This window comes from Microtus pennsylvanicus, chromosome 6, assembly GCF_037038515.1.
Source record: "Microtus pennsylvanicus isolate mMicPen1 chromosome 6, mMicPen1.hap1, whole genome shotgun sequence".
Lineage (NCBI taxonomy): Eukaryota > Metazoa > Chordata > Mammalia > Rodentia > Cricetidae > Microtus > Microtus pennsylvanicus.
The window spans coordinates 15,503,891-15,523,856 of record NC_134584.1 but is presented as its reverse complement, the minus strand read 5'-3'; the positions used below and the strand labels follow the sequence as shown (position 1 = coordinate 15,523,856).

The 19,966-nt window shown below is 47.3% G+C and overlaps 1 protein-coding gene across 6 annotated transcripts in view; it reads left to right on the top strand.

The window, feature by feature from the left end:
* Positions 1-11,690, top strand: part of Myo10 (myosin X) — a 198,946-nt gene extending 187,256 nt beyond the window's left edge. For all 6 annotated transcript variants that reach the window (XM_075975824.1, XM_075975825.1, XM_075975829.1 and 3 more), the window contains 6 exons: positions 2,831-3,038; positions 3,833-3,969; positions 4,758-4,878; positions 5,274-5,726; positions 8,506-8,697; positions 10,278-11,690. In XM_075975824.1, the coding sequence (XP_075831939.1) occupies positions 2,831-3,038; positions 3,833-3,969; positions 4,758-4,878; positions 5,274-5,726; positions 8,506-8,697; positions 10,278-10,379 (1,213 nt within the window). In that variant the 3' untranslated portion in view covers positions 10,380-11,690. The remainder of the gene's footprint in view (positions 1-2,830; positions 3,039-3,832; positions 3,970-4,757; positions 4,879-5,273; positions 5,727-8,505; positions 8,698-10,277) is intronic.
* Positions 11,691-19,966: the final 8,276 nt, after the last annotated feature.

Below are 19,966 nucleotides of genomic sequence, written 5' to 3'. Positions count from 1 at the left end.
CCATGGTCTTTGTTGTTGTTGTTAAAGGCGGTGTGAAACATTTCCTGTATTAGCAGTGCTGGTGCAGCGTAGAGACCTGGCCACAGCCCACTCACAAACAGCCGTTCTTTCTGTTTGTTTGAAGTAAACTCAGTCAGGGAAAGCTGGACCTTAAAAGACACCGTGTCTGCTTTCGGTGCACTAGACCTCAGTTCGCGAGCTTTGGGCAAGGGGCCTGGAGGTTGAACATACAGACGCAGAGACGAACTGACACACACAGAGACAGACCGACACACGGACCTTTTAACACTGATACAAAAAGCCCCAAGAATGCCCCCTTTATTGTGTTCAGGGGCAGATTATATAGAGATAGCCATGCCCCAGCCAAACCCACCAGAAACCACTCTCCTGCCATCAGGAACTCCTGAGGGTCTCGTGCTCAGAGCAGCTGTAGGCACTCAGATCAGGGGAAAACAAGTTGTTTACAAGAAATTCAGGATCTGGGGTCTCACTGCTCCCAACATCTCCCCCCTAAATTTTTTTATAAAGCAGAAGACCCTCCTGTCCACACAGCCTTTTGGTCTCTACTGCACTTAGATTCACTTTGGCCAGCACTCTATTGAACCTGTACTCAGGAGAGAGTGACCGCATCTCCTCAGGAGAATACTGGCTTTTAGGGAACACAGAGAGCAACTTAAGCCTGTAAGACATGTACATCCAAGTATCCCAGAGACTGTTGGTTCCTCATACTATTTCCCACACACCCTCTTTCCCTCAAGTGAACAGAGGTGTGTGACCATTTCAGACTCGGGACTTTTAGGAGTGGCTTTGCCATGACCCCAGGAGCAGACAGAAACCACTGCTCCTTCAGCAGTCCCCTAAATAACATACGCCAGCTGCCATATCCCCGTGACACATTCATTCTTGTCAGCTGAGTGCATGGAAGACACCTTCTCGCTTGTGCACCTCTTTGGCTTCCCTAGCAGCCCAGCTGATCCTGCTTCTGTTAAGTGACCATATGCTGCATTCTCATGGGTTGTCTGATCTTACACAGGATTCAAAGATGAATGCCCATGGCAACAGGTGTTAAGATTGCCAGCAGTAGGGTCCCCAATCACCACTGGACCCAACCTCCCATTTGGGTTATCGTATTCTACCAACCCTTTGGCTAAAACAGAGCACACAGGTATCAACAATCTGGTGTGCTAATTGTAATGTTTCAAGGGCTATTCAAGTAACCATTGAGTTGTTTCACCACATTAAGAGGCATTAGCAATATTAACAGATGTCATACAAATGAAATAACAAGACATTTGTTGTACCAGCCGTAGGTCCACCTGCTCCTACAGTAGGGCAGTCTCTTGATTTAAATTCACCATGCCGCATACTCTTGGGGTGCAGAGCCTGGAACTGCCACTGCCTTCTCCTTGCCCTGCGGCTGCGTTCTCGGGCAGCCCAGTGGGGTCTGTGCTCCAGCTTGTCTCAGCTCCAGCACTTGTTGTTGCATTTGCTGATACTCCTGGCACTGCTGTGGCATCCGCCAGGCTAGGCACCGACTGGACTGAGGCAATGTGCCTTCCACCACAGCCACCTAGAAAGCTCTGCTCCAGCTGCCTTCTAGCTCCACTGCATTCGTTCTGGGTCCAAACTGGTGCATGGAGTGGAGGGGAACTCAGGGAAGCGGGCTTGCTGCTCTGCAACCACTGAAGGGGCCCCACTTAATCTTTTAGGGAATTTGGGCGTTGTCAATCTGTCTGGCTACTTCCTGCTGAGCGGGGACACTGCATTTTTAGGGGTATTTACTGCAATTTACTGCCATTTTCCAGCTACACTCCGACCCGGGTTGCATTCAGACCTCCATAGTCCTTGAGGCAGGTCCCGGGGTTTGCACGTGTCACAGCCCCTCAGCACCTGCCACCTGGAGCCGCTCACACTCCACTGCTACATTTCAGGAGGTCTCGGGGATTCAAACCTCATGAACACTGAATAAATACTTAGGCTCTCATCGTCTGTGGAGACAAAAACAGAACCTCCTTTCCAAAGCATCAAATTCTTAAGCCCATATTTTAATGTCAAAATACCTTTCTTAGCAGTTCCTAGAATCAAATGTCTTTCTCCAGTCCAGAACACAAAAGACAACACAATCAACATATCACACATCTGTACACATTCATCTCTTTGAGCCATATACATTCTATCTTTTCCCAACACATACGTCCCATCCGGCTGGGGACAACCCTGATCGCTCACCCCTCTTTCTCGGCTGGACTTCCACTTGCTGCCAACCCGAGCGAAGGACGTCAGGATTAACACATACCCCAATCCACCCTCACCTTCTGAGGGTGACCTCAGCGTTCCCTAGTTCCCCATATCTTGGTGGGAACCTCCAATTGCCGCGCACCGCACCCCTGTGTGTGCATTCTGTGCGCTAGACCTCAGTTTGTGAGCTTTGGGCAAGGGGCCTGGAGGTTGAACATACAGACGCAGAGACAGACCGACACACGGACCTTTTAACACTGATACAAAAAGCCCCAAGAATGCCCCCTTTATTGTGTTCAGGGGCAGATTATATAGAGATAGCCACGCCCCAGCCAAACCCACCAGAAACCACTCTCCTGCCATCAGGAACTTCTGAAGTTCTCCTGCTCAGAGCAGCTGTAGGCACTCAGATCAGGGGAAAACAAGTTGTTTACAAGAAATCCAGGATCTGGGGTCTCTCTGCTCCCAACAATTGCTCGTGTCACCACTAGGAGGCAGCCTCCCTCCCTCCTAACCTTTCCTTGCCCACAGTCCAGCTCCTTCAAGCCAGTCAGCTTTTGTGCACAACTCACAGTTCCCCTTTGTCTCCTAGGATACGGGAACAGTTCCCGGGAACCGAGATGGAAAAGTATGCCCTCTTTATCTATGAATCTCTTAAGAAAACCAAATGCAGAGAGTTTGTGCCTTCCCGAGATGAAATTGAAGCTCTGATCCACCGGCAGGAGATGACGTCCACGGTGTACTGCCATGGCGGAGGGTCCTGCAAGATCACCATCAACTCACACACCACAGCTGGGGAGGTAGGGAGCGCTGACAGCCCCTTGTGCCTGCCCAGACACCCGTGGCTCCCAGGTTGAGCATAGCCACGGTGGTATTTATGCTCAGCGCATCTGCATGACAAATGGGAAGTAAATACAACCAGCAGCCAACAGCAAGCTTACAGATATAGAGATAAACGTGCAGTTAAATGTGGGAAAACACACAGCTCTGCTCGAGCCAAGGTCTCTGATGTGTAATCCTACCCGTTGTCTCCAGAGATCCGCCACAGAGGAAACACTGTGAGAGGGTGTGTCAGGTCGTCTGGGCCACAGGCTGTTGACAGGACCACATCAAATGAACACATTTTGCCCGGTCCCTTTAAACTAGCCCAGTGGAAGCTGGGGTAATGGCAGTATTGCTAATGAAGCCTGGAGAGCCTTTATGGATGACTCCTCAGTCAGAATCACTATTGTTTCTCAAGCTTTATCACGGTGTCAAATAAAAGATGGGACTTAGGGATTTCATCCATTTTCCCAACTACTGTGGCTTTGCAAAATACTACTAATAAAAGTAGCTTACCATCCTCTCCCTAAGGGGGAGTATTTTGGGAAACATAGGGGTAGCAAGAAGAAAGTAAAGCTAACTTTGCCAAGAGAGTAAGAGAAAAAGCAGCCAGCGGTGCGTGTTAGGCTCCGGGGCCGGCACGCAGCCAGCAGTTTCAGGAGGCTGTGTGGACTCTCCCATGCCACCAGCCCTCTCTGAGTTCACGACATTGTGTGTGCTTTGTGAAGTGCACACAGCCTCTGAAGTGAGGGCCTCCTCATATGTCTTCCAGGTGGTGGAGAAGCTGATCCGGGGCCTCGCCATGGAGGACAGTAGGAACATGTTTGCCTTGTTTGAGTACAATGGTCTCGTGGACAAGGCCATTGAAAGCCGGACCATTGTAGCCGATGTCCTGGCCAAGTTTGAGAAGTAAGTTCTTCTTCCTCCCAGTGCTGGAAGAACATTTGATGCTCCCTGTTTGGCCTTGTCGCATGCTTCCTTTAGGTTTTTTTGTTTGTTTGTTTGTTTGTTTTAACCTGTATTAATCTATTTACCTGTCTTCTCTGCCATCTATATGTCCTGATTCAGAGACAAAACCATGATCTCAACGCTGATTTAGCTCATCCTCAGCCCTTCACCCCCATTCTCTCTCTTCCAGCCCCTGTATTCCATGTCTCTTAGAACTGATGTTTTCACTTACTACCAATGAGCTTCGACATGATGGTAGACTCACGCCCGCACCCCAGCTCTCGAAACTGCCTCTCATGTCCCTTCAACAGTGCATCCCTGATCTCAGACTTAGATTGCCTAGCTCGGCAAAGACACTTGGCATCCGAAGGCAGGCAGTCTACTGAGTACTCACCGCAATTGTAACTGGGAAAACTCAGTCGAGATTTATTAGAGGAAGTGAACAAGTAGCATTTCTGTGGATTAAGCACAGATTCGATGGTACCAGTTCAGCTGGGATCCTCAGTGAGTCCCTGCCAGCAGGCTTTGCCTGAAGGCTTTCTCTTTGGACCTTCCCTCTGGTTAAAGCCCTGAGAAACTCTGACACACACTGTCTTGCTTTTTTGTTTGTGTGACTGTCCCCTATGTCATCTCCCCCACATCGTGCCAGTACCACCATAGGGAGGACGTCTGTATCCTCAGAGTGAGCTGTGGGTCACCAGCGGCCCGATTCCAGTTTTGCTCAGAGTCTTTTGTGGCTTCTGTCTTAGGCTCGCAGCCACGTCAGAAGCTGGGGACTCGCCATGGAAATTTTACTTCAAACTTTATTGCTTCCTGGACACCGACAGCGTGCCAAAAGACAGCGTGGAGTTTGCGTTTATGTTTGAACAGGTAAAAGGAACTGAGAAACTGATTCCTTTGTTTGAGGCAGGCGTGAAGCCCATTACTATGCCATATAAATTAACTGCTCAGGTCCTTGGGATTAGGTAGGGCGGTAGATTTCCCAGCGAGGAGAAGCTAGCAGCTCATTTTGTAGAAGGAAACCTTACACACTTGGCCATAGGAATAAAAGGTATTGCAGTGTTGGAGGGTACCTGCGAAGGGGAGGAATTTGCCTTGAAAGCAGTGGGCCGTGCTTTGCTGGAGAGAAATCCAACGTGAAAGTGGTGGGCTGTGCTCCGCTGGGGTGGAATTCAGCTTACAGTCCACAGGGCATGAGGGAGCTGGCCTTGGGGCTTCCTGTAATACTCGGCAGCTATCTGACCGCAGCTCCTCTCACCTTTCAGGCCCATGAAGCCGTCATCCATGGCCACCACCCAGCCCCTGAAGAGAATCTGCAAGTTCTGGCTGCCTTGAGACTCCAGTACCTGCAGGGGGATTATACCCTGCACACCTCAGTCCCACCCCTAGAGGAGGTTTACTCCCTGCAGAGACTCAAAGCTCGCATCAGTCAGTCGACCAAAACCTTCACCCCGTATGAACGCCTGGAGAAGAGGCGGACCAGCTTCCTGGAGGGGACGCTGAGGCGCAGCTTCCGGACCGGGGCCGTGGTTCGGCAGAAAGCAGAGGAGGAACAGATGCTGGACATGTGGATTAAGGAAGAAGTCTGCTCGGCTCGAGCCAGTATCATTGACAAGTGGAAGAAGCTGCAGGGAATGAACCAGGAGCAAGCCATGGCCAAGTATATGGCCTTGATCAAGGAGTGGCCTGGCTACGGATCCACGCTCTTTGATGTGGAGGTGAGCGCTGATCATTGTAATGTCTCATTGTGAGCAGGCAGGTGCCACGTCCTGACCACACCGTGTCAGAGTCTGAACCTTGCCAGGTTCATACTGGGGGGAAGAGGGACAAAAAATGGACCTCTTGGCCCTGTGCTTCCTGGATTTTACCATTAGCCTCTTCATCTCCCAAAGGCGCTTTTTGATTTATTTTGTTGTTTTCAACTTTATTCATGTATTTATTTAGTGTGTGTGTCACATGTGGAAGAGGACAACTTATCGAAGTCAGTTCTCTCCGATTCCTGTGTAAGCTCCAAAGTCCATTGAACTGAAGTAGTCAAGCTTGGCGGCAAGCACCCTTACCCACTGAGCCATGTTGCTGGCCCATCAAGGTTTTTTTCTCTTCCTTTGTAGCAAATGTTTCTATCAATAGGATCATCATTAGAATGACTTCTATCTCTGTGTCTGGTTGGCTGTCTGGCTTGATTTCTGTTGGTGTTGAGGTAGACTAGCACCTGGCCCAGCTGGCTTCCAGCTTGCTCTGTAGCTGAAGATGCTTTTGAACTCCTTTCTCCACCTCCCAGGCCTTAAATAACTTTTTTTTAATACAAGCTGTTGATCTAATTCTTAAAATATTTATTAAAATCTGTGGGTTTTTTGAAGCCTTGTTTTTAGACTTATATATTCACTTAGGAACTTTATACATGCAGATTTAGGAATTCCTTATCTAAAATACTTGGGGAAATTTCCCCAGATTAACAGTTTTTCTAATTTCAGAATTTTTACACAAATTTTCCTGCTTGAGTATCCCTGGTCTGTTAATTTAGAATATTCCAAAATTCACGTTACCCCATCTCCTCACTTGTCTTTTTCCAGATGGGGTCTCACTGCGTATCTATGGCCGGCCTGGAACTAACTATGTAAACCTGATTCACCTCAGATGGGCAGAGATCACCTCCCAAGGGCTGAGATTAAAGGCAAAATCCAACCTCATTGTTTTTGGTTGTTGTTTTTAGTTTTTTGAGACAGGGTTTCTCTGTGTAGCCCTGGTTGTCCTGGAACTCACTGTGTAGAGCAGGCCGCCCTCGAACTCAGAGATCCACCTGCCTCTGCTTCCTGAGTGCTGGGATTAAAGGTGTGCGCCACCACCTCCCAGCAGCAAAATCCAAATTTTCAAAAATATATTTACTTTTCCTTTTTTGAATTCTGGGGACTAAACTCAGGGCCGTGTGAGTACCCTACCACTGAGTGACATCCTGAGGCCCTAGTGCCCAAGTCCTTCAAGTCAGCACAGATTTTAAGACATTTCCGATTCTGGATAACTAGGTTAGAAACGACGGGCTTGCCCTTGCCTCGTGATGTCTGCTTGAAGGAACAGCATCTTAGAAAGTAGAATTTGCCACCGCCTCAACCCAGTACTAATTCCGGATTTCCCTGTTTAAGATCCCTGCCCGGAAGGAAGTTTAACCAGTGGTGTAGAGCAGAGGGATGCTTGTCAAACTGGCCTGCGTGTCAAATCCCGCCACCTCCATTGTGTGTTTCCTCTACAGCTGTGGAGGCCCTAGTCAGTGCCAGAGATCACAAGGCCTGCAAGACCCAAGACATCCTCCCCCCCCTCCCGCAAAAATGGTTGAGTTTCCCAGCCCCCGTATAGATGAGCTTCTAGATTTCTTATGGCTGCAGCAATTTAGCATGGTCTTTGATGACTTTAAGTAGAAGCTTTACAGAAATCTAAGTACTGATTATATATTCCAAAATGCTTTAATTGCTTCTGGTAGGATGCTGTTCTGGGTGTGGTAGGTTGGTTGATATGGTTATGTCTGTTCTGAAGCAGCAGTTCTCAACCTGTGGGTCGCGAACCCTTTCACAGGGGTTTCCTAAGATCATTGGAAAAAACAGATATTTTACATTATAATTCACAACAGTTGGAAAATAACAGTAAGGAAGTAGCAACGAGAATGACTTTCTGGGCCGGGCGATGGTGGCGTATGCCTTTAATTCCAGTACTCAGGAGGCAGAGGTAGGCAGATCTCTCTGAGTCCAAGGCCAGCCTGGTCTACAAGAGCTCGTTCCAGGACAGCTAGGACACAGAGAAATCCTGCCTGGAAAAGGGTTGCAGCGTTAGGAAGGTTGAGAACCACTGCTCTGATTCACAAATAAGGCCCTTTGTGCCCTCTGCACTCTCTCTTCTGTTTCCCCAAACATACGCCACCCCTTTATGCTCTGGTTCCTGTCATTCCTGCGTTGCTGTTCCCTACACGGGCTCTTGTTTTCCTCCCTTTGCTCTGGAGTTAGGCCCGTCAAGTGTGTTTACACTGAACATGTGGCCGCTTCTTGTGGACAGATGTCAACACACAGTGATCGGGAGAATTTATCTCTGTGATCCTAGGTAAACCAGTCCAGACAGGTTGAGGACAGACCTAGAAACAGCAGAGCAGAGCTGGCTTACCCAAGGTGCCTGGCATTGCTGTTTGGTTACTTGCCCAGCTGGTGTGTCCTGGGTTTCTGCTATATGGCTGATTCAGGTGCCTCTAATAGAAGAGCTAATTCAAGGTGGAGAGAGGCCTTCTGAAGAAGTAGAGCACCAGTTGGCTTTCTGCAAACCCTAAAATTGATTAGCCAGTCAGAGATCAACCAGTGTGCACCAAGGTTCAGTTTCTCCTGTCTCTGTGCTGGCGTGCTGACTTTGGTCAGCATCATCTACCAAGCACTGGCCTCGGTGCCTGTCTTGTGGCTTCTAGGACGTGTTCTGCCCTGCCTTGTCCAATGCTGACTCACAGTGACTCTCTTGCCCCTACAGTGCAAGGAAGGCGGCTTCCCCCAGGAACTCTGGCTGGGCGTCAGTGCGGACGCCGTGTCGGTGTACAAGCGTGGAGAGGGCAAACCATTAGAAGTCTTCCAGTATGAGCACATCCTCTCTTTTGGGGCACCCCTGGCCAACACGTACAAGATCGTAGTTGATGAGCGGGAGCTGCTCTTTGAAACAAGTGAGGTAAGAGGCAGAAGCAGGGTAGACAGGATTCATTCAGGATCTCTGTCAAAGAAGAGAGCAGGGCTCCCATCTCCTGGCCACCTTTGACCAGGTCTCCTAAATTGGCAGTGATACCTTGCAGAGACTAGGAGATTAAGGCAAAGGACCACAGCAATCAGACTCTACTCTGGAGGCTGGAGAGATAACTCAGCAGCTAAGAGCACATGTTGCTTTTGCAGAGGACCCTGGTTCAATCCCACACAGTGGCTCACAACTATCTTCTGACCTCCCCAGGCTCCAATCACACATGTAGTGTACAAATGTGCATGCAAGCAAAACAGTAGTGTACAAATGTGCATACAAGCAAAACAATGGAGTACAAACATGCATGCAAGCAAAACACATAAAATAAGCCAAATAAGACATATATATGCACACACACACAAACGATTATATTACAATGGCATCCACAGAACAGGGGACCTGAGGGACCTCCCATCTAGCCATAGTTCATGGATCACAAAATCATATTCAAAAAAGCCACTGAATCTGTATGCTAGCAGCTCCAAACTTGAGTAGGTGTAGTAATAAATGAAGAGGCCACATGAGGCCTCCACAAAGGGCGCTGCTACCAAAAAGGATGAATTGTATGGTGCCTATGATGGTGGGTCGGAGGGTATTTGAAGAGCTGTTGGGATGTGGCGGAGGATGAAGCTTAGTGGGTTGTTGAGGAAAGTATGCAGAGAGAAGAAAGAGCCCAAGACTCTGTGACAGGGGAGGGTCCTGTTGCTGGGCTGTGTCATTTAGTTGAATCCCACGGAAGGTAGGAACCTACTGTGAAATCTGGGACTGTAATACAATACAGCAGTGGCTTTACCAGTATCAGTGTGGGGTGAGACTGGAAGGGCAGGAGGAGATATAGAAGCCTAGTAAGATGCCTTTGCACTGCCCAGGCTGACAGACAGATTGGCCAGGGAAGGGAGAACAGGGGTGGCAACATCATTGGAAGATGCTGATGAACAATCCCAGCTCGGGAAAATGTGTGGTTTGTAATGGAAGTGGGCTAGGCATCCGGCCAGCTGGTCATAGTCCTGTCCTGGCCCCCAAAGCTCCCTTCGGCTTCTTCCACTGCTTCCAAATGAATAGACTGGAATTAGTGACTGTAGCCTATAAAGGCTGATGTGGTTTCCAAATTTCACCATTTTCAGTGAGACTAGCAGTTCAAATCCTACAGTACAAACTCTGCTGTCCAGTGTACTTGTGGTGTACTGACTGCAAAACCAGACAGCTTGCATCAAATAAAACCCCTGCTCTCTGTGCCGGAGCCACCAGGTGATGCATGCTTCTCTGTGCCAGAGCCACCAGGTGCTGCATGCTTCTCTGTGCTGGAGCCACCAGGTGGTGCATGCTCTATTTAGAAAAGCTCCACGTTACTCTCTTTGGCTAGAAATGGTCAGCTGAACCCTTGTCTTCCTGCGTGTCTAAAGCCCAGACTTAGCCTAGCAGCTGCTGGTTCTTACATGGAGGATAGTCAGAGGATGTCGCGGAGCTAGGTGCTTGGATCTGGTCTCTACCTTGTGTGCTTCTGCTCTCCCCGGCAGGTGGTGGATGTGGCCAAGCTCATGAAAGCCTACATCAGCATGATTGTGAAGAAGCGCTATAGCACCACACGCTCCGTGAGCAGCCAGGGCAGCTCCAGGTGAAGACAAGCAAGCCCATGTCATTTTCAGATCTGAATGTGCTCAGGCCAGCGCCAGGTCCTGACCCAGCTTTGGAAACACAGCTGCCCAGGCCTTCGGAAACCAGTCGTCAGAGGGAGGAGTTTCCGGGACTCCTTTCCCCCCAATCCACTTCAGTGATCACGTATTAAGCTGTCAACCTTAACCGTCTGCACAATTTCTAAAGCTTTAGTACTCATAGATACTTGCCTTAAAAAAAGAAAGGGGAGAAAACCATGCTGCCACCAAAGCAGCCAGAAGTGCCTTAACTTGCAGAATCAACCCTAATCGACCTTAACTGTGCTACTGAGGGAATGCACTTTCCCCTTCTGGGAGAATCTGCAGAGCTTGAATTGTGCACTAACCTCCCCGCCTGATTTCCCGACTGTGAGGGAAGGTGAGGGAGCCGGGAGGGGAGACAGAGCGGAAGGGGACAGTGTGGTAGTCGGAGCGCTGCTGGCAGCCTTCCTCATGGACGGGTATTAACAGTTTGCTTTGTTTCATTTAAACGTCTGTGCTTGCCCGAGCATGTGTTCATACACTCAACACTTTAATCGTTGTTGCGTGCGCATTAAACACAAAGGGAAGAAGATGTGCAATGGTGTAAACAGTCTGTCTGTATATTTTCATAGTTCAGAGTTATAGGCTCCAAGGTGGTTTTACTAACACATCAGGACCCTGGATGTTCCTGTCTTTGCTGTATTTTGGAAAGAGACATTTTGACTCGGTTTCGTTTTACATGTAGCAAGGGCTGCGACCTGTGACTGCTGTATCCCAGCAGGTCCGCGGCCCGTGGAGATAATTTATAAACCACTCTTAAACTGCTGGCCCCAGTGCTGTTTGTAGAACAATATGAAGTCACTTTGGAGTCGTTTATTTCTAAAAGTTAAGTTAATTCTGTTGTTGTCTCCTCTGAAGGGTAGTTTTGTATCATCTCTCTGGACATCATAGCCATGTTGAAAATGGGGAGAGCTGCTGCCTCCCCAAACCCTGTAACCCCGAGCAGACCTCTAAAGGACTCTGAATGCTGAGGCCAAGACGTCAATGAAATTTACCCGTTCTTTCGTCCCTAGCTCACGATGGTGGCCTGAACACAGCACCTGTAAATAACAGCGTTTATGACCAGAAGAAGAAGAATCTGGACTTGGTCTTTTATTTTTATATGGAAATATTATAAAGGTGGGCCAGATGAGTCTACTCACAAAGAAAAGTTTAATTTGCCTTATCCCTGTGGACAGCTATATGAAAGTGGTGTTTGTTGACTCACAAAGTCTGACAATAAAAGATATTAGCTAACATGATGTGTTTACTTTATTTGGATAGTTTTTAATAGCCATGTGAGGGGGGTGACTTTGGCATTTTTATTTTTAGGTTTTTTTAAATTTTACTATATTGAGTTACATAAGGCCATTTTTCTCGAAACGTTTAATATACACAACTCAGTATCTTATCACCTCTGTTTATGCCACTGTGTTCACCATAATAGTGAAATGGAATCAACCTAGATGTCCACCAGCAGATGAGTGGGTAGCAAAACTGCAGCCGGGATGCACAGAGGAATTTTATACAGCCACAAATATAAAGAAAATAAATCAATAGAACCCAGGCTCAAAGAGATAAGGTCCAGCACTTTCTCTCATGCACATCTGAGCTTCTGATTTGTGTGTGTGTGTGTTTATGGAGATGTGAGTGTGAGTGGGAACAAAATCAGAAAGTGGCCCACAAGAAGGGGAAAAGGCAGGGTCACAAAGAACAACAGAACGTACGGACCTGTTCCAGAAGGTGGACAGTGGTGCAGGTGCTGTCAGGTGTCATGAGGACGAAGGAGAGAAGTGGGTATGGAAAAATAAAAGATATTTTCGCAGGGCAGAATTCTTACCAGGGGTGTGTGTGTGTGAGTGCGCGCGCGTCCATGTACCACAGCATGAGTGTGGAGATGAGAGGTCAGCCTGTGGGAACCGGCTCTCTCCTTCAGCTGCGAAGGCGATGCCCTTACCTGATGGGCCACGTCACCAGCCCTGTTCCTGGCTTTTGTTTTCCAAGGCTGCATGTCATCCCTTTGATAGCAGTGCTAGAGTTGTCAACAGTGGGATGCAGAAGCAGGACCCATAAATATCAATACACCGGGGCATTTGCTTGGGAGGTGGGTGCCTGTTGCTAAATTACTCTCTCCATTCCCTCATGGAGTAAAAAGGTAATTTTAAAAATCAAATTGAATTAAATTAATAATGCCTAGAATTTCCTGCAGATTCAAGAAATGGCTTCACATTGAAGAAATTTAATTGGCTTCCTCGTTAGAGAAAGGAAAACCCTAAACTTCAACATAAATTAATTGATCATAATCTATTAAGTATATACTGTCACGTTACCATGTGGATTAAAAAAGCAAGACATCAGCGCTACTTTAGTGGAACTGGCAAAGGACACAGAATTTTGTTAAGCTACCCAGAGCATAGCTGAACAACGTCTAAAGTTAAGGAGCAGGACAGTAGTGAGAGCCCCAGTGTGGGCCGGCTGCTGTGTGCCGAAGGGCTCCGGAAGGAAGCGTGACGAGGATGGTACATGAACTTTGCGCCAAAACAGATGCAGGTTCATGATATTTACTGCGAAGAAGGACGCGTACATTAGAACAAACATCAAGAAAACTCAAGAAGATATGGTGCCCTTCATTCCATTGTCTCTTTCTGATGTGTTCACCACACATGTACCGAACACATCGTCTTTATCTGTTTGTCATCATAGAGGCCATGATGCAGGTTCTACTTTAGAGGGAGGATACTGAGGTTTAGAAGTGAAACTGTTGAACTTGCTGTAACAGTTAGCTTTGCTGTGTAACAAATCCTCACCAACATCAATGACTGTTAGGAATATTTCCTAGCGCAAGCTCTCCACCCGATGCAAATTCCCAATCAAACCAAATCAAAACAAGCCAAATTAACATATATCCAGGTTTAATGGGAGTTCTGCGCTCTCAGGTGGCCAAAAGGGGAAATCAGGATGCCGGGAGGAAGAAAGGAAGACCACGAAGAAAAGGAGACCACGTCTTCCTCTTTTGGGAGTTCACTTAAATATTCTTGGGAGTCGTCCTGACCTTCCCCCAGGGAGGGGTCAGGACCTGGCCTGCTGGGATTTGGAGTCCAGAGTGCTTACTCTCAGGGTCAGGGGACTAGGATAGATGCAAGGGGCTGGGACCTAAGCTCCCAACTTAATAATGACTGTGTCAACTGCTCTTTGAATTGTGACAAGACATCCCACCATAAAAGGTTGATTTTGATTCACAGTTCGAAGGTATAATCCATCACGATGGGGGAAAAAGCATGGGGCTAGCACATGAGGCTTGGTCACGTGTCACCCAGCCATGTTGCTCAGCTAGTTGTTGCTTTGTTTTGTATTTTTATACAGTCCAGTATTGCAGATCAAGGAGTGTTATTGTCCGTCCATAGTATTGCTCTTCTCACCTCAGTGAGGCTAATCAAGACAGCCCCTCGCTGATATGTGAGGGGCATTGTTTTCTGTGCGGGTGGTCCTAGGCTGTGTTAGTTAAGCGTGAGTTAGTGAGCCAGTCAGCAATCACTGTTTCTCCATGGTTTCTGCTTCAGGCTCCTCCTTGAGTTCTTGCCCTGACTCCCTTCCATGATACACTATGACCTGGAAGTAAAAGTCAAATAAAGTCTTTCCTCCCTGTGTTAGTTACTGTTCTGTTGCTGTGACAAAATACTATCATAATTTAGGGCTCTTGATTAAAAGGCTGGAAAAATCTTAGGTACAGAAGGAAGACACAGGTAATGAACTTTTTATTAAAAGTGAAGGAGCATTTACACACACACACACACACACAGAGAGAGAGAGAGAGAGAGAGAGAGAGAGCGCAGAGCAGAGCACACAGAGAAAAAGACTCCCTGTAAAACAGAGATGGAACTATGATATCGAAATCCATTTTCCCCTGGTGAACTCTGGCTTTTAAGTATTTTTGGTGACCTGAAATAGGCACCCTTCCCCTTACTTTGTGTAAGTCAGCTTAAACCAAGCAAGAGAAAATGGATACGGCCACAACTACTGGTAAACATTTGTTTATGGTGGCATAGGGCTCATCCCCCTTCCCTGGTTTTAGTTGGCCAATTTAGAGAAAGAAAGGGGCAGTGACAGGCCCTCATCTCCGGTAGACGTGAACAGGACCAGCCTTGAACACTTCTGACCAAATTGCCTCCAAGGACAGACCGTCCTGAAGTGCTGGAGGCTGCTGTTTATGGGAGGAGATAACAAGCCACACGTCTTCACTCCCCTAAACAGTTTGCTTGACCCAACTACACCAGATATGCTTGATCGCCTGTGAGCAAGAAATATGTCATGATGTATACTTGCCCCTGATTGGATATAGGCAAACGGTATGGAGGCAGGAAGTCTATCAGGATGTATGCCTCTCCCTTACTGGACCTTCTGGGTTTTGCCTTCTTAAGCCCCTGCAAGGGCCGGAGAGATGGCTCAGTGGTTAAGAGCATTGCCTGCTCTTCCAAAGGTCCTGAGTTCAATTCCCAGCAACCACATGGTGGCTCACAACCATCTGTAATGAGGTCTGGTGCCCTCTTCTGGCCTGCAGGCATACACACAGACAGAATACTATATACATAATAAAATGAATATTTTTTTTAAAAAAAAAAGCCCCTGCAAAATGTGACTCGGGGCCATTTCCTGGGAACCCAGGTACGGACCTGGCCAGAGTTCATTCACCTGGCCAGTATTTAATTAAAGCTTGCTTCAAATTTGGCTTTAAACTATGGTGGTGGTCTTATTTTTGGCCAGTGGGATTAACACATCATCAGTTAGAGACCAAGTGATCGATACAAGAACCTACTGGGGACATTTATCATTTAAGCTACTACACTCACCTAAGCCGCTGATCATCAGTGTTTTGTCACAGCCACGGAATGGAAGCTTGGGCGCTGCCTTTGGAACTCTGCATAGAGACTTTTCTCTCATGAAAATCCATCCAGTTACCCGGCTTCTTGGTTCCTTGACCTCTTTCAATCCTCCCGAAGTCTAGTCTCGGCTCTCAAATGCTCCATCCCCACCTCTTCCAGACTTGTTCACCTGAAGACACGTCTTCAATGACTACCCTTCCCCAAGCCCCCCCTTACCTCTATATGAGGGAGGTCACCACCTGCTTCAATCTCTATTCCCTTCTCCTTTCCCAGTTCAGAATTGCAATAACTTTTTTTTATATGCTCCCAACTCCCACTTCCTCCCTTCCCCCTGTATTGAAATTATTCCACCCACAGACCAAACCATCTCTCCAAGTTCATACGTGATGGCTAATTTCATGTGTCAGCTTCACTGAGCCCCGGGAGGCCCAGACAGCTGGCTTAAACATGATTTCTGGGTGTGTCTGGAAGGGAGTTTCCAGAGGAGATTAGCACTTGAATTGGTGGCTGAGCAAATGGCTGGTGCTCCGGAGTGGTCTGCCCAGTCTGCGGAGGGCCTGCACAGAGCAGAAAGCGGGGACAGGTTGAGGTCACTCTGCCTGGCTGAGCAGGATCATTGGCATCCTGCCTTGGGAGCTCTTGAGACTCAGACCTGCAGCCCAGCTGCTGTAGGGATCCCAGTTCTCCGGACCTCAGACCCTTGACAGATCCTGCTGCCTTTCCTTAGCCTACAGCTTAGAGACAACAACTTGCAAGAGTTCCCAGCCTTTGTAACTAGATGAAGTCACAATGTACGAATTTCCAGTTGCCATACATATACACAGGTCTCTTGGTTCTGTCTATGTGGGCAACACTAACTAACATTCTGTAGCTAAGCAGTTGAAGGTTGCTGGAGAAACACAAACATGATGGTTCACTTTCCTTTTTCCCTCCCTCCTTTCTTCTTCTTCTTCTTCTTCTTCTTCTTCTTCTTCTTCTTCTTCTTCTTCTTCTTCTTCTTCTTCCTCCTCCTCCTCCTCCTCCTCCTTCCTCCTCCTTCTTCCTCTCTCTGTCTCTCTCTCTCTCTGTCTCTCTCTCTCTCTGTGTCTCTCTCTCTGTCTCTCTCTCTGTCTCTCTCTCTCTCAAAGGTTCAGAGTCTGACTATGAAGCCCAGGCTGTCTTTGAAATTACAATTCTCTTGCCTCGGTCTCCAGAATGCTAGGATTACAGGCATTAGCTACCACACCCAATCAGACTACTCGATATTGTGAGATAGGGTTGTGCTGTGGTGCTCAAGCTGGCCCGAAACTTCTCAGTTTGAGCAGTCCTCCTCCCCCAGCCTCCCCTGTAGCTGGGCCATACCAAGTCAACCCTCACTTCAAGTTCATGACCACAGTCTTCAGAAGCTTGATAGCCCCTCCACACTCATCATCGCATGTATCCCTAGTGAATTCACCTCTCATGGTATCCTGCACCCACAAACCCCTGTCTTAAACTCTCCTTGTTTAAATCTTTGCACCTCGTACCCACTTACATACAACAGCACGAAAGTCCAATTCAAAACAGAATGTATTCAGTGTTCTCTCCCAAGTCCTCATATTCCATTCATATTTTGGTCTGTATCCTTTAAAAAAAAAAGATTTATTTATTATTTACATCTATCTGCATGTATGCCTGCAGGCCAGAAGAGGGCACCAGATCTCATGTTAGATGGTTGTGAGTCACCATGTAGTTGCTGGGAATTGAACTCAGGACCGCTGGAAAAGCAGCAGCCAGTGTTCTTAACCTCTGAGCCATCTCTCCAGCCCCTGGACCATATCTTTGATCCCATGCTTGTCCTCTCACGAGTTACCAAAACAGTCTTTTAAAGACAAAAGCCAGATGAAGTTACTTGCAGAAAACCCATTGGCTGGATGAGGTGGCTCTCTAATCACTCTTGTGTTGATGGCGGTTGATTGGATGTAACAGTGTTTGGAGGCGGAGCTTTGGGGAAGCAGATGGGGGGGGGGCTTCAGGTCCTTAGTGGAGTCAGCTGTTGATGATTTGTAATTTAAAGACATCTTTGGAAAGTGGTGACAGTTAGGAAGTGGGATCAAGTGAGAGGAAGTAGGTCAGTAGAGCGTGTGCTCTCAAAGGCATCCCTGTCTCTCTGCCTTCTTCCTGGCCACCATGAGGTGAGCAGCTTTGCTATAGCTCACTCTCTGGAATGAAGCACTGCCTCTCCTCAGCTCAGAAGCAATGGGCCTAGCTGACGGCAGGCTGAAACCTTCCTCCCTGAAGGTGGCTTTCTCAGAGGCTTGTCACCCTGACAGACACATCATCACTAATTCCCTTGTGCTTTCAATTACCATTTTTTAGGATAAAATTTGCCACGGTTTGCCAAGCTTTGTTTGAGTGTGCTCCCCTCGATCCCCAGCCGTGTGTCTGTCATTCCTCCTCATTCAGCCCTTGTCCATTCTGCTCACCTGTACAGTGCTCTGGTGGTTTCTTGAGTACATATTTGAAAGCTAATGCTAGCCTTATGATTCTTACACTCCCCATTCACTCTGTCTGCCTTGGCCTTGACGCCTGAATGTCACATGAGTATCTGTCTGCATTACTTTAGGTCTCTACTCAGAATGTCATTGACCACTCTACCTCTCTTTCAATGCAATTGTCCATCCTTAGGCTGCACCTTAGTCTCCTTCATTGCACTTACATACATGTATTAGTTGTCAATAGACCCCAGTGAACTCCAGGTTATTGTGTTGTCCACTTCTACACATGAGCTTCTCTGCGAGATTTGCTATGATCATCAGGACTCTGGGGAACAAGACTGAAGCAGAGAACTAAGAAGTTTGGAGGGCTAGGTCTTGTCCTTGTGGAACCCCACCCATAAGAAAGGAAGGGTGAGCTGGGAGGTGCCACATGGGGAACAACTAAGGCACCAGTTGGAAGACATAAATGAGGTCACCCAGCTTCTGCCACTTAGTGACAAAGGCACTAACACATCCTCGAATACCAAATGGATTCATTTGGCTAAAATCGACCCAATAGCAAGATGTATCCTAAGTGTCTGTCCTAATGGCTGGCTGAAATGCACCATCTCCAAACCCTGTTTATCTCACTGAGTTTGTCTTTCTATTCCATGTCTTGGTAGGGACAACAAAATCTAATTGTGATGGTTAGTTTCTTTCTAAATTTGCATTTGTTTTTATTCATATATGTTGTATTTATATTACACACACACGTGTGTGTGTGTGTGTGTGTGTGTGTGTGTGTGTGTGAGAGAGAGAGAGAGAGAGAGAGAGAGAGAGAGAGAGAGAGAGAGAGAGAGAGAGCATATATATGGGTGTACACATGCCATGGACTATGTGGGAAGTCAGAGCACAAGCTGTGGGCACCCGTTCTCTACTTCTATGGTGCAGAGAGGGTCATAGCGATCAAACTCAAACTGTCACATTTTACGGCAGGCACCTTTACCCACCAAGCCATCTCAGTAGGCTAGTAGTTAGTTATTCTTAACTGTCAACTTGACACCATCTGGGAAAGGAATTGTAATGAGGGATTGTCTAGATTAGGTTGGACTGTGAGCATGTCTTTGAGTAATTATCTTATGTGAATAGAGTTGGAAAGACCAGCCCACTGTAGGTGGCGCCATTCCTTGGGCAGAGACAAGGAAGTAAACTGAGCAGTAGCGTGCATACCTTAATTCATCGCTCTGCTTTCCACTGTAGATACAGTGGGCAGCACCCCGCCAGGACCTCTGCCTCAGTTTCTGCCTCCGGGGTCCTACTCTGACTTCCCTGGATCATGGGCTATAGACTGTAAGATGAAATCAACCTTTTTCCTTTTCCAGTTGCTTTTGGTCATGGGTTTTAGTTAATTCCAGATGTAGTCGGGCTGACAACCAAGAATGCCAGCACAGTCTTTAAACTCTGGCTCAGAAATATTCTTTGCTGCAAATCCTTGGTTATAATTTTTGGAAATGGTTAATGTCTTTTCATCAACCTTGTGTAATTTATTTGAGTTATCTTGGTGTGTATTTAGACAAGGGTCCCTGATGGCCCTTCTATCTAGCAGTGGAATTCTTTCTAGCATTCATTTGGCTCATATTATCCACTGTCAAGGTGTTTCTCGAGCCCATCTTTACACGTTCGATTCTGTGCCCACTGATGACAGGGAATGGCTTTATCTGTGTGTTACTTCCCTCCCAGGCTCTTGGGAACAGTTGAAGCTCAATTAAAAAAATATGGAGCTTAAGAAATGAGATTTATTTCTTGGAGAAGGTAAACATTTCATCTCTTTCTGTTAACAAAAAGCCAGTGTCACTAGACTCCCAGCTAAGTTCTGTCACCATGATCTTAAGCAACAGTTCACAAGAAGGAGAAATTGCTGTCACCTGTGAGGCACTGTTTGGGGGAACAGGAAGTAAAAGGAAATTATTTAAATTTTTTTTAGAACTACTCTATTTCCTATTCTCTCAGTCTTCTGAAAAACATTTTGTTTGGGGAAGATCTACACCCACTTTAAAGAGGACATTTCTATACTGACACAAACAACCTCTGGATCCCCTCAAATCCACACAGTACCGTCTTTTCCACACAAGCTTTCTTATCCCCACCCACCCACATACACACACCTCTCATTTCTCTCTGCAACAACACTCAGCTGTCCTCATAGCGTTTGATCCCT